Source organism: Mobula birostris, chromosome 22 (assembly GCF_030028105.1).
Source record: "Mobula birostris isolate sMobBir1 chromosome 22, sMobBir1.hap1, whole genome shotgun sequence".
In the NCBI taxonomy this organism is placed as follows: Eukaryota; Metazoa; Chordata; class Chondrichthyes; order Myliobatiformes; family Myliobatidae; genus Mobula; species Mobula birostris.
Genome location: NC_092391.1, coordinates 39,951,280 through 39,964,009, shown reverse-complemented (window position 1 = coordinate 39,964,009; position 12,730 = coordinate 39,951,280). Strand labels below are relative to the sequence as shown.

At 39.6% G+C, this 12,730-nt stretch overlaps 1 protein-coding gene across 1 annotated transcript in view; it reads left to right on the top strand.

Moving 5' to 3' along the window:
- The window catches only part of LOC140186359 (neural proliferation differentiation and control protein 1-like), a 233,749-nt gene extending 221,412 nt beyond the window's left edge, over positions 1-12,337 (top strand). Inside the window, exons 8-9 of the mRNA XM_072240525.1 lie at positions 2,330-2,429; positions 8,275-12,337. Coding sequence (XP_072096626.1) covers positions 2,330-2,429; positions 8,275-8,346 — 172 coding nt within the window. The 3' untranslated portion in view covers positions 8,347-12,337. The remainder of the gene's footprint in view (positions 1-2,329; positions 2,430-8,274) is intronic.
- The last annotated feature ends 393 nt before the right edge of the window (positions 12,338-12,730 follow it).

The following is a 12,730-nucleotide window of genomic DNA, read 5'->3' as shown; positions in this document are numbered from 1 at the left end:
GAAAGGAATGGAGTGTTATGAGTTGAGTGCAGGTCGGTGGGACTAGGTGAGAGTAGCGTTCGGCACGGACTAGAAGGGCCGTGATGGCCTGTTTCCGTGCTGTAATTGTTATATGGTTAAATAAGTAAGTCAATAGCATCATAATATTTTAAGTAACATTTGGTTATTAAATACACAGCACATATTTTCCCCGTATGAACATATAAAATCATTGCAACACACCAATATCGCTGAGTCAGTGGGAACCCTGGGCCTGTTTCCCTGCAACAACACAGTCCTATCAAGGGGTGATGGGAGACAGCGATACTCGAAGAGGGTTCCTCATGTCCAGTCTATTCTGCAATTTAGTTTTCGTTGCATTCATTGCAGAGATATGTTGGAAATGGAAGCAATGTTTTCAGTGCTTTCGTGGCTATCTCAGGATATTCAGCCTTGAACTAAGAAAATTAAGAACAGAGCTTAGAGACGTGAAGATGTGCTATGATAAAGCTATGAAAAGACAGGATAAATGGATGAGAAACTTCAGAAGATGGAAAGAACAATGGTCCATATTAATGATAGAGTAGAAAAAACAGAAAATAATGTGCTTGTCTGGAACACGGAAAGAAATCGACTCTTGGAAAAGGTGGACGTGTTGGAAAATTTTAGTAGACGTAATAACATTGAAATTGTTGGTCTTAAAGAAGGTATAGAGGGAGATAATCCAATAGAATTTTTTCAAAGATGGATCCCGAAAACCTTGCAAATGAAAGAGGAAGACCGATCAATTGAAATTGAGCGGGTACATAGGGAGCTCTAAGACCAAAACCACAAGATGACCAATATCCACGATCAATTTTAATAAAATTCTTAAGATTTCAAGACAAAGAAAGGATTCTACAGGCGGCTGCCCAAGCTGCCAAGAAGAGAAAAGAGCCACTGATGATAGAAGGGAAGAAAATTTTTTTCTACCCTGACATAAGTTATGAACTTTTGAAAAGAAGGAAGAAGTTTAATCCAGTGAAAAAAGCCCTATGGGATCACGGTTATCAATTTATATTGCGTTATTCTGCAACCTTGAAGATTTTTTTGCCTGGTAGAGAAAAAAGATTTTTTGACGATTACCGGAAAGCAGAGGAGTTTGTGCGAGATTCTTTGAATATTCACCAGATACAAGAACAAACTTAGGGGAGCGAGATGGATTGAAGATGAAGACTGGATCAAGGATTAGGCCTGTTGAATTTTTAGGCGGATGAATATATAAATATATTATTAATTATATGAGGGAGGGGAAGAAAGGTTAAAATTTGAGGAATATTAGCTGGGAATAATAACATTAATTTTTTTCTATATATATACAATTTTTTTGTTACGGGGGAGCTGGAAGAAACACGGACCAATCGCTATGTTATTCATGTGTGCAAGCTTGGCAATAGCCATGACCTGCACAATGGAGGGGGGTAGTGTTGTGTATCTTTTCATTCACAACATTAGTGGGGGGGTATTTTGTTTTTTCTTTTTTTGTATCTTATCTATATTTTTTTTCTTTTTGCCTGGATGATTGGGAGGGAAACACATAGCAACATGGTGAAGTTCAAAGAGATTCCCCACGGAACTATGAGAGTTGAGAAGCTAAGTAATGTTTTAGATTTTAAGAGATAAATATGTAACATTTTTGAATATTTGGAGCCCTTATTTATCGCTCCGATGATGAAGATCTTGGTTCCTTGGGGGAAAGTAACAAATATATATTAAATTTATTTTTATCCCATGGAGCATGTGCAAACCTTCCAATATTCAGGCGGTTCCTTTTTTTTCTTTTTTTCTTTTCTTTTTAGGTAGGAGTATATATCGGGGGGGAGGGTTAAGGGGAGGGGGGAGGGTAGATACTTTTTTCTCATGTACCACTTTGAAAACGCAATAAAAATTATATTAAAATAAAAGGATATTCAGCCTTGACTTTGATCCAGAATGCCGGCAGAGATGATATGTCAAACATACTTTTCAGCTCACCGTCATTTGCAAGCTCGAGGAGTTGATCTCCTTCCCGTGCTGACATGGATGACGTGTGGAAAATGACCTCACGTGTGTTCAAGCTCAACAGTGGGCGTGACAGGGAATGAGGAAAGGTGCAGCTGACTCATATCACCAAATCATATTGTTTCCTCGCGGCCCGGTAGCGCATGCTTTGTGGCCCAGTTGTTGGGGACCGCTGCTCTAACATATGCCATAAAATGATGACTTTCCAAGAATTATCTCAGTACAAGCCATATTTATGTGATTTAATATACTCTGCTAAAAGCTGTAATGTTGGATATAGATTTCTGACAATTGTACTTCTGCTGTGCAGAAATAAAGATGAATCCAAAGTAGCAGATTCAGCTACAGAATCCGAAGGAGAAAATGAAGATGGTGATTTCACCGTATATGAGTGCCCAGGACTAGCTCCAGTAAGTAACCATTGAATTGCTACAGTGCAGAAATAAGCCTACCTACCGATCGTCCATGTTTGCTCTTGGTAGAGAAATCTATTCCGTCCCTCTCCTTTGCTTTTTTCCCCTTAGACCTGCAAAGTATTTTCCTCACAGGTGCCAATCCAATTCATTTTCAAATATGCCAATGGCCCTCTGATTTTTTTTTTTACTCACATTTCTCTCCTCCTCCTCTTTCACCCCTTTCCCACACATCACCAAAACTGCTTTTTCCAATCACCTTTTTGGAACCGTCAGGTAATAGTACAACTTTAGTTTATCCTACTCAAGTCCATCATGATCTTAAACAACTCTATCTATCCTACTTTGCTCCCAAAGAGGGCCCCTTCTCCCCCAAATCCTGTTTTGGAGCTGTTCTGCATGCTCTCTTAACATCTTTCTTCAAGTAAGGTAATCAGAATGGAATGCAGAACTCTATTTATAGCATGACATACAACAGTACAGCACAGGAACAGGCCTTTCAGCTCACAATGTTCTACCGAACCAACTAAATTAGTACTCAAATAGTGAACTAAACTAATCCCCTTAACCTACACAATGTCCATAGCCTTCCATTTCCCTCCTATTCATGTACCTTTCTAAATGTCTCTTAAAAATCCCTAATGCAGGGGTTCCTGACATTTTCTATGCCATGGACCAATGCCATTGAGCAAGGTTTCATGGCCCCAGTGTTGGGAGCCCCTGCCCTAATTATCTGCCTCTACCACCACCTCAGCCAACACATTGCAGGAACCCACAACTCTGTGTAAAATCCTTGGGAAAAAGGTATTGTCTGTCTACCTATGCATCTCAACATTTTATAAGCCTCTATCCAGTCACCCTCAGCCACGTCCTCTCAAGAGAAAACAACTCAAGTTTGCCCAACCTCTCGTTAGAGCGCATGCACTCTAATACAGGCAGTAGTGTCTTCTGCACCCTCTCCAAAGCCTTGACAGCCTTGCTATAAAGAGGCATTCAGAACTGTCTGCAGTACTCAAGATGTGGTAACTTCCTGACTGTTGAGCTTAGTGCCTCGACTAATAAAGGCAAGCATGCCATATGTCTTCTTAATCACATTTTCAACCTGTGTAGCCACTTTCAAGGAGCTGTGATCTTGGACCCCCAAGATCCTTCTGCTTATCAGCACTGTTAAGAGTCTTGCCCTTAATAATACACTGACTTTTTACATTTGACCTACCAAGGTACAGCATTTCACATTTGACTAGATTAAACATCATCTGCCATTTCTCCACCCATTTCTGAAGTTGATCTATAACCTGCAGTATTCTTTGCCAGTCTTCTACACTATCCACAACATTAAAAGGGTGATGAATGCAAGACTGAAGGTATTATATTTCATTGTGCATAGTATACGGAATAAGGTGGAGGATCTTGTAGCGCAGTTAGAAATAGGCAGGTATGATGATGTGGGCATCACTGAGACATGGCTGAAGGAAGATCATAATTGGGAGCTTAACATCTAGTCATTAGGGAGACTTCTAGGTACCCTGAGAACCCACATCTTAGAGGAGGAATATTTTACCGCCTTAACTACCATCCTGACTACACTAAATTAAGGACTAAGGATTACAGACAGCAAAAAAAAAGCTTGCTTGTTCTTACCTGTGACTTCTTTCTGAAACCTTTGAGTTTCGTACTCACCTAGGTCACATTTGGCCAAGCTTGTTATATTGTTGGCTCTGACTTCTCAAGCCTATGTTCTGTAATCAATAAATGGTTAAAGACTCAACACCCTTATTCTCTGCCTGTACTCACCGAAGTCTGTTGAGGCAAAGTCTTACCACTCTAGCATTGGCCCACTCCAACAATGGCCAGTCCAGTTGCACCTCGTGTCTTTTTATTGTCCTTTCCTTTAGACCACATGATTGCAGACTGCCAAAGAGTCCTGAAAGGCCCCAAGCTCTTTTTAAACCTTGTGCCGCCTCTCCCACAAGTCAGTAATTTAAGCGTCAACTTGAACTATATCCTTTAGTGAGTTATGTATCCATAATCAAACCTAGGATTCTATGTACGTAAGTAACTACTTTCTCATCTTTTGGTACCTTCCCTGTGCACATGTATTCCTGCATCTTTCCATTCCTGCACACCCTTTAGGCCACTGCCATTTATCCTATATTGTCATTTCACTCATTCTGCCAACATAGTTCATTTCGCAAACAACAGGAATTCTGCAGATGCTGGAAGTTCAAGCAACACACATCAAAGTTACTGGTGAACGCAGCAGGCCAGGCAGCATCTCTAGGAAGAGGTACAGTCGACGTTTCAGGCCGAGACCCTTCGTCAGGACTAACTGAAGGAAGAGTTAGTAAGAGATTTGAAAGTGGGAGGGGGAGGGGGAGATCCAAAATGATAGGAGAAGACAGGAGGGGGAGGGATGGAGCTAAGAGCTGGACAGGTGATTGGCAAAGGGGATATGAGAGGATCATGGGACAGGAAGCCCAGGGAGAAAGACAAAGGGGGGGGACCCAGAGGATGGGCAAGGGGTATAGTCAGAGGGACAGAGGGAGAAAAAGGAGAGTGAGAGAAAGAATGTGTGTATAGAAATAAATAACGGATGGGGTACGAGGGGGAGGTGGGGCATTAGCGGAAGTTAGAGAAGTCAATGTTCATGCCTAGATAGAGATCATCTCCTAGAGATGCTGCCTAGCCTGCTGCGTTCACCAACATATTTCATTTAATGTTAATTATATTATATTATATCACCACTTGTTTGCTCATTCTGAGCAATAAAAATATAGTGATCAGATTTTCGCAATATTTTAGAAATTCATTGTTCTTTAACATAATTCCAATCAATACTGGGGTAATTTTGACCCAATATCATTACATTGCACAACTGTGATATCCCTGCAGATTTGCTTCTCTATTCCCTCTAGTTTATGCCTAATAAAATACTACTAGTTACAAAAGCATTCCTTTTGCTTTTAACTCTTACTGTTTATCTTCTCAATAGCACCTCTCTCTAACTCTTAATCAGTACTGCTATCTCCGACCTATCTTTGCAGAACACCTTGCATCCAAGAATGAGTCCACTCTGCCATTTGTGAGCCATTTCAGTTATTGCCATTACATCATATTCCCTCAGTTCTATTTGTGCCTGAAGCTCATCACCCTTAATCACTCTAGCAGTCTATGCTGTTGAATAGATTTGCGCATAGCCTGAAGATTTCTTCCTTTCCCTGTACTTTTAGACAGCCACCCACATACTTTCATGAACTCTCTGACTTCAGTGTTATCACCTCCTGAAATATACGATCCAAGAAATACTCATACTTTGTAGTAACTCCAGATGCCTTTCATACTTAGCAATCCTGAAATTTCAGATCAAGCAGCTGGAGCATTTCTTATCCAGTCTTCCAGTGGACCTGAAGCATCTTAACTTGGTGCAGGAATTCCAAGCAGTATAATTTGACTGCCAATCGATCAGGCCAAGGAACTGTATTATTTTATTCCCATTTTAGTTGGGTTCTTTATTAAATTGTTGTCCTGTTTGAACTATCGCTTTATCACTTTCTGAACTATGAATTTGCTAAATGTAATTGTTCTGCTTTAAAATGAGAATCATATTTAAACAGTTTCATCAGTCGAAATGGTGTGTTTTGAAATATGGTTCTCATGCATAAATACTGATTCTAACTGTCATGGAACTGCAAATGACCTACTTGCTTGTCTGTGATCACTAGGATTTCTGTTTGCAACATTTTTCTCAACCCTCTGCCGTGTAAAGGAAAATTATATCACATAAAAAAAGCTCACATCACAAAGGTCCAGTCCCTTGTGACTTTACGGCAATGTTTGCCAATAACCTCTTATTTAAGAGAAGTTATGGAATCTTCATTATCACCTCTTTTACTTACCTGATTCCAGCACTTTGTGTCCCTGGCTATCATTGTTCAGCAGCTGTCACCAACCTTTATTCTCCCTTCCTCCGGCCTCGCTCTATCACCATCTTTTTTTTCTCTCTTTTGTCTGCCACCATCTATCATCCACCTGTCATTGTTTATCAACTTCACACCCCTCCCTCTCCTCCCCTACCTGGCACAACCATCCTATCATGCTTAACCCCTCCTCAATCCACCAGTCCCCATCTCCTCCTCAAGGTGGCCATTTCCTCTTTGATTTCAGTCCTGGTGCAGGGTTTCGACCTGAAATGTTAACTGTTCCGTTCATCTCCCCTTTCCCATGGATGCTGCTTAACCTCTTCAGTCACTCAAGCAGTTTGTTTGTTCCTTGTTATGCATCAGATGGCTGTTAAAATTGTCCACACAGCATTAGCTGGATTTCAGAAGTAATTCCATTGAGCCCTTGCCTCATAGCTCTAAATGTCCAGATTTAAACCTGACATTGGATACTGTCTGTGTTTGCATGTTCTCCCTGTGAGAAACAGAGTTGGTTTCCACCAGGTCTTGTGGTTTCCTCTCATATCCCATGCACAGGTAGGCTGTTACTTTAATTGGTGACTGTGAATTGCCTGTAATGGGGTAGGTGAGTGATAATATATGGGGTTGTTGGGGATAATGGGGATCCATTACCAATAAAAGGGGATTATGTAGGATTACTATAAAGGGATGCCTGATGGTCAGTAAAAGCTCGATGGACAGAAGGGCCTGTTTCCATACTATATGATCATGATTCTTCAATTTTTATAGAAGTTATGTGACAGTGGTAAAGTACTGACTTAAGACCTTCACCAATTTCAACTGGGAACAAGAAGAAAAGGGGCTTCCAATTGTGCAATACCTTTCATAATCTCAGACTACCCCATTATGCTTTAGAGAACCTGAAGTACCTGTAAAAGTGCATTCACTTGTAATATAGAAAATATAGTGGCCAATTTGCATACAACTGAAGGGCAGCCTGCCTCTTTTTCAAAGTGGTGAGATAGCATCTTTTATATTTACCTGAGGGGGGAATATAGGATTTTAGTTTTAATTTTTCATCTGAAAAGTATTCCTTCTGCAGTGTGGCACCTCTTGAGAGATACCCTTCCTGAGAACTCCATGACAGAGTCATTCTAGAGTTTGTCCTCAAAATTAAACTTTTATTGCAGAGCTTACAGGCATGAAAACTAAAAATGTTCATGATATTCTACCAACTGATCCATAAGAGATACAAGAATTAGAAGTGCACTAATGCCTGTGGTTGTCAGCCAATGTACTTGGCCATGGTACTTTTTGCAGTAAAATAATCTGACAGAGACGTATGGTCAAGGCTGCCGACAAATAAACTCAAGATGAATAAATTCCACTCCCACAGGGGCAACAGCTTTAGATGGGGGCAAAGGAGAGAAAACCAAGTGGTGAAGAATGAGAAGCTGCTTCAATGAAAAGTTAATTCTGACTTGTTTCTGATTTTTTTTCACAACTTAGAGGTAAATAAATTGCATCATTAAGAGATTTGAAGAAGTTTTACTGCAGCTTCAGCCACTGGACCCTGTTATTACTACTTGCGAATAAAATGCTGTGAGGACAATGCAGAGGAGGGAGGTCCACCAGGCTTTTCATATGTTAATTCTCCTCACAGCTAGGCAAAGAGAACAGATATTAGCCATATTATTACATCTTTACAAGGCTATTAACATGCAGTCTTCTGTAAGCAGCAGGGCTTGTGAATCAGCAGCCAGTTCCTGTGAGATTCAAGCCTATTCACAACTCTCTTGCTTACATTCTGAAAACTGAAACACTTCAGGTAGGCAAGAGAGTCTGAATGGGAATGGCACCAGGCAGGTTTCAATAGCATATGCATTTCCTCTGCATCTTCCTGCTGTGTCTTACAATTTATGCGTTTCTTTTGCTTGTCACAGACAGGAGAGATGGAGGTCAAGAATCCACTTTTTGATGATTCCTCTCTACATCATCCACCAACCAGTAGCTAGATCTTCTGCTATTTCTCTGGACTGTACACCTCAAGAAGGGAGAATTAACTACATCACAAGAGATCGTTCAACTGTGCACCAGAGGACTGTTGCATCTCCATTGATCTCACTCCTGTTTCTGACTGCTGGGGGGATTTCAGCCCAATCCTAACCCCCCATCCAGGTGGTATAGTAAATTCTGTATTGGTTGCTGTCTCCTTAACTTAAGTCCTGTGCTGATGCCTCAAAAACACACACACACACACATATGCTGGCTTTATACTTGAGCTGATTTGCTAGGCAGTTTATGAGAGATTCTTTGATCCCTGGAATCTTCTTGCTTCTGCAAGGCATATTATGTTTGATGGACTGGAGAATGATGGAAGGAACCATATCAAGGGAAAGTTCCTTGACCATTATTCCTGCTCAATGCCTTCAATGCAGTAAGTTCTGTATGGAACGCTTCTGCAACAGACAAACTGGCACATAGTTGCCAATATAGCCAATTTAGCAGTGCAACCCAGTCCAGGTGAAGGGTCTCAACCTGAAACGTCATCTGATTATTTCCCTTCACAGATGCTGTCTGACTTGCTGGGTTCCTCTGGAGTCTTGTTTGTTGCAGACGGTTTAGCAGCATTTTTCCTCATTCTCCTATTTGGGGAGCACTGAGATGACATTCTCAATTTGATCAGAAATTAATGAGTGAAAGTGCAGGAAAGGTACAACTGGGTTGGTGTGGGGTTTATTGTGCCTCATTTTTGTAATGTTTAGGTGGTTGTAAAAGCATCTCACAGGATTATCAAAGGGGACAAATAGATATTTAATTATTTTAAATTGCAATCTGACAGAACTGTTCGCTGAAGTAACAGTCTATATGTTCAGATGCTATTAACTATCTATTGCAGTAACCTGTCAATAAATTTCTATTCTATCAGAATATGGTGTGTTATCAGCCATCCCTAATTTTGAGTAAAGTCTTTGAATGAGGCAGTTATCAACACCCACACAGATGAACAATAATTTCTATTGAGGTTTTCTAAATTCTTCTACTCATTAAGTATTTAACAAAAAAGGCTCTTTTTTTTTGGAATATAAAGTTGGGGTGTATTTACTGAGGGTAACTGAAATAGGGAACCCAGGCGCAAAACAAAGACACCCCAGCCTCCTCAACTTGTGTTCATAAATATTGACCAAGAGCTGAAGGCCAATTCTTTACTGCCTCCAAAGCAGAAGTTTACTGCAACATAGCTATTGTTTGCCACCCTTCCATTTTCCCCATTCCTAAAACTCCACATCATTAAAGTGCAACATTTCCTTTACATTGTCTGTCTTACTTTTCCCACCACTTCCCCGACAAAACACAAAACAGATCAGCAGGTAGTGTAGCAGCTGGTGTAACACTGTTACAGTGCCAGTAACCCAGGTTCACGTTTCCTGCTGTCTGTAAGGAATTTATACATTTTCCCTGTAACTGAATGGACTTCCTCCCAGTGTTTCAGTTTCCTCCCATATTCCTAACATGTAATTAGGCATCACTGGCTCTTTGGGCCAGAAGGGCCTGTTAACTTGCTGCATTTCAAAATAAATAAATTGAAGAGATTATTTTGAATGTTTGCACATGAGCTGACAGTGAACATAAATGCTGATCAGTTCCTTGTTTAATGAAAATAATGGAGCTCCATTGTTCACCTTATATCAACTTGTGAAAATCAGGTTTGTCCATCAACAGTAATGGTCAAACTTGCAGGTGAACTGCAGAGCTGATATATCAGCATCTAAGATAGAAAAGATGTCAACATTATAGTTGTAGGGCCCATATCTGGTAGTGCATGAACTTGTACAGTATAGGAGGAGGCCATTCTGCCCCTTCATACCTGTGCCTGTTCTTTTAAATAGCTACATTATTAGTTCTTTCCCCTTGCTGCTGCAAATTTCTAAGTTCAAATCAGAACACAGCAGCATAGAAAATTCAATCAAGCTGGTAGCTTGTGAGGTAAAAGCAGGGAAACAAATGACCAGCTGCTATAAAAATTCTGCTAACCACTTCTACCTGCTCTTTCTTACATTTCAGTCGAAGTAGCCTGGCAAACCACATGTTTGGGCAATAAATATAGTCCTACAAGCGTTGAAGGAATTAGTATTTTTAAAAAATGACCAGCCTCTAGACCTTGGGCAAGAAATCAGTTTGCAAACTAATTTGTATTTATTGAAACAGTTTTATTGAGGCTGTAGAGAGTTGCCTTTCCCTTCTAAAAATGTCGCTCTCCTAGCAGAATTTTTATACCTGGAATTTCAGTATCCCTGAAATAAGTGCACATTGTATCTCTGTTGTGCAGCATTTAAAGCAGGTGTTTGTTTCTCAAACTGGGAAATGATAACTTTGTATAGTAGCCATAAAGTTTCCTTGGTATGATGAAGTTGTGTGAATGTAATATAACAGAATGTATATGCAGGGGCAATTTTAATTAAAATAATGAAGGAAATGTCTACATTGTGTAAAAATGATTGGAACAAATTTTAATCTAATTCAAAATAATTATGAAGTAATTTACGTGGAAGTTTATAGACACAGATACCTAGTTAAAACTAGATGAAATTTTGCTTACAGGCCAACTGGGAAAGTTTTATTATGCCTTTATTTTAAAGAGTTTTAAAGAAAAATAATTCCTATGCTCCAATTTATAACTGAGTGTTTAATAATATATGATATGACAGAGTTAATTTGGGGATGTTTTATGTAAAGCATACTTTATTGAGAGCACATTGATCCCACTATTTCAGTCCAAGTTCTAACCCACAGGTAATTAATTATAGGAGTCAACTGTGGTCCAAATTAAGAAATCGGCTTATGCCTGAAGTGACAGCTTAACTGGTGTCAACAGGTCACTAAAACTCAGCAACTGTTGGGCAACCACTTCTGTTCTGTAAAATTAAACCAATATTGAACTGCACAGCTGATATATCAGCATCTAAGATAGAAATGATGTCAACATTATAGTTGTAGGGCCCATATCTGGCAGTGCATGAACTCGTACAGTACAGGAGGAGGCCGTTCTGCCCCTTCATTCTTGTGTCTGCTCTTTTAAATAGCTACATCATTAGTTCTATTCCCCCGCTGCTGCAGATTTCCCCAAATACTTATATGTAATTAATCTTCACATTAATTTTCAGATGGTGTTGACACATTTGAATGTAACTAATTACATAAAAAAATCTGCTGGTTAAAGTTCTTGGTCAGGAAATCTCTAATGCACGAATCAGCACCTTTTATGTCTTTATGTAGTTTTTTTTAAATACTTGAAGCACTAAGCATAAAGAAAGTAGCAGTTTTGGTTTCCAGAATCTTTACAGTGAGGGTTAGAATCTGTTAACAATTAAGCAAAATGGTGACTTACAGAAACAGTAACAATTACTTAAGCTTCAAAACTACTGTATCTGGAAACTACTGCTTTCCATGTGAAAGATTAATTGTAAGCCAGCTCCTTTAATTTTAATGCTGATGTTTAAACTGTTAAGATCACACTTTCCATCTCATTGTAACTTGTGTGCAAAAATATGCTTTCAGTTTAAAATGAGTATGCAATCTAATGTGCTGGCTGATGTTAATATTTCATTTTTGGAGGAGGCTTGTTTTGTAGGTGGTTACGTGCAAAATGCTTTAAGTTGTGAACTACACAGCACATTGCGTAGAATGAAGTGCATCCAAAGTTCAGGTGGGTGATGTTTGCATTAGGTGAATGCTTTGGATCGGATATTCAATACTCTCCCTCTTGGTTTCTTTTTTTCATTATGTGAGTAGCCACAGGGATTGTGGTGACCTCTAACATTCCAGTGTTCTGGTCTGGACATGTCTTGTGCATTCATGCATTTATTACCTGTTGAAGTTTATTTTTGTTGTGTCTTTGTTGACAGTATCATTTGTTTCTTCCAAACTAGTCACCATGTTTTCAAATATCTGTTCTTGCATATCGTATATTGTATTTTTCTGTGAAAATAAATTCATTTGATGAAATGCTGTTAATTTTTGGTCCTTTTTTTGTGTGGTAGTTATTGAAAGACAAAATGTTCCATTTTTAGGATCTTCAACATGGTTAGTTATGCTGAAGTGGCTTATGAAACCTTCATGTTACCTAACCTGGGAGCTCCACATGAAATATGGTAGCATAGCAGTTAGCATGATGCTATTACAGCTCGGAATGTCGGAGTTCAGTGTTCAATTCTGGCGTCCTCTGTAAGCAAGTCGGAGTTCAGTGTTCAATTCTGGCGTCCTCTGTAAGCAAGTTTGTACATTCCTTCCCATGTGCGTGTGGGTTTTCTCTGGATGCTCTGGTTTCCTCCCACAATCAAAAGACATACTGGTTAGCAGGTTAATTGGTCATTGTAAGTTGTCCTGCAATTAGGCTAG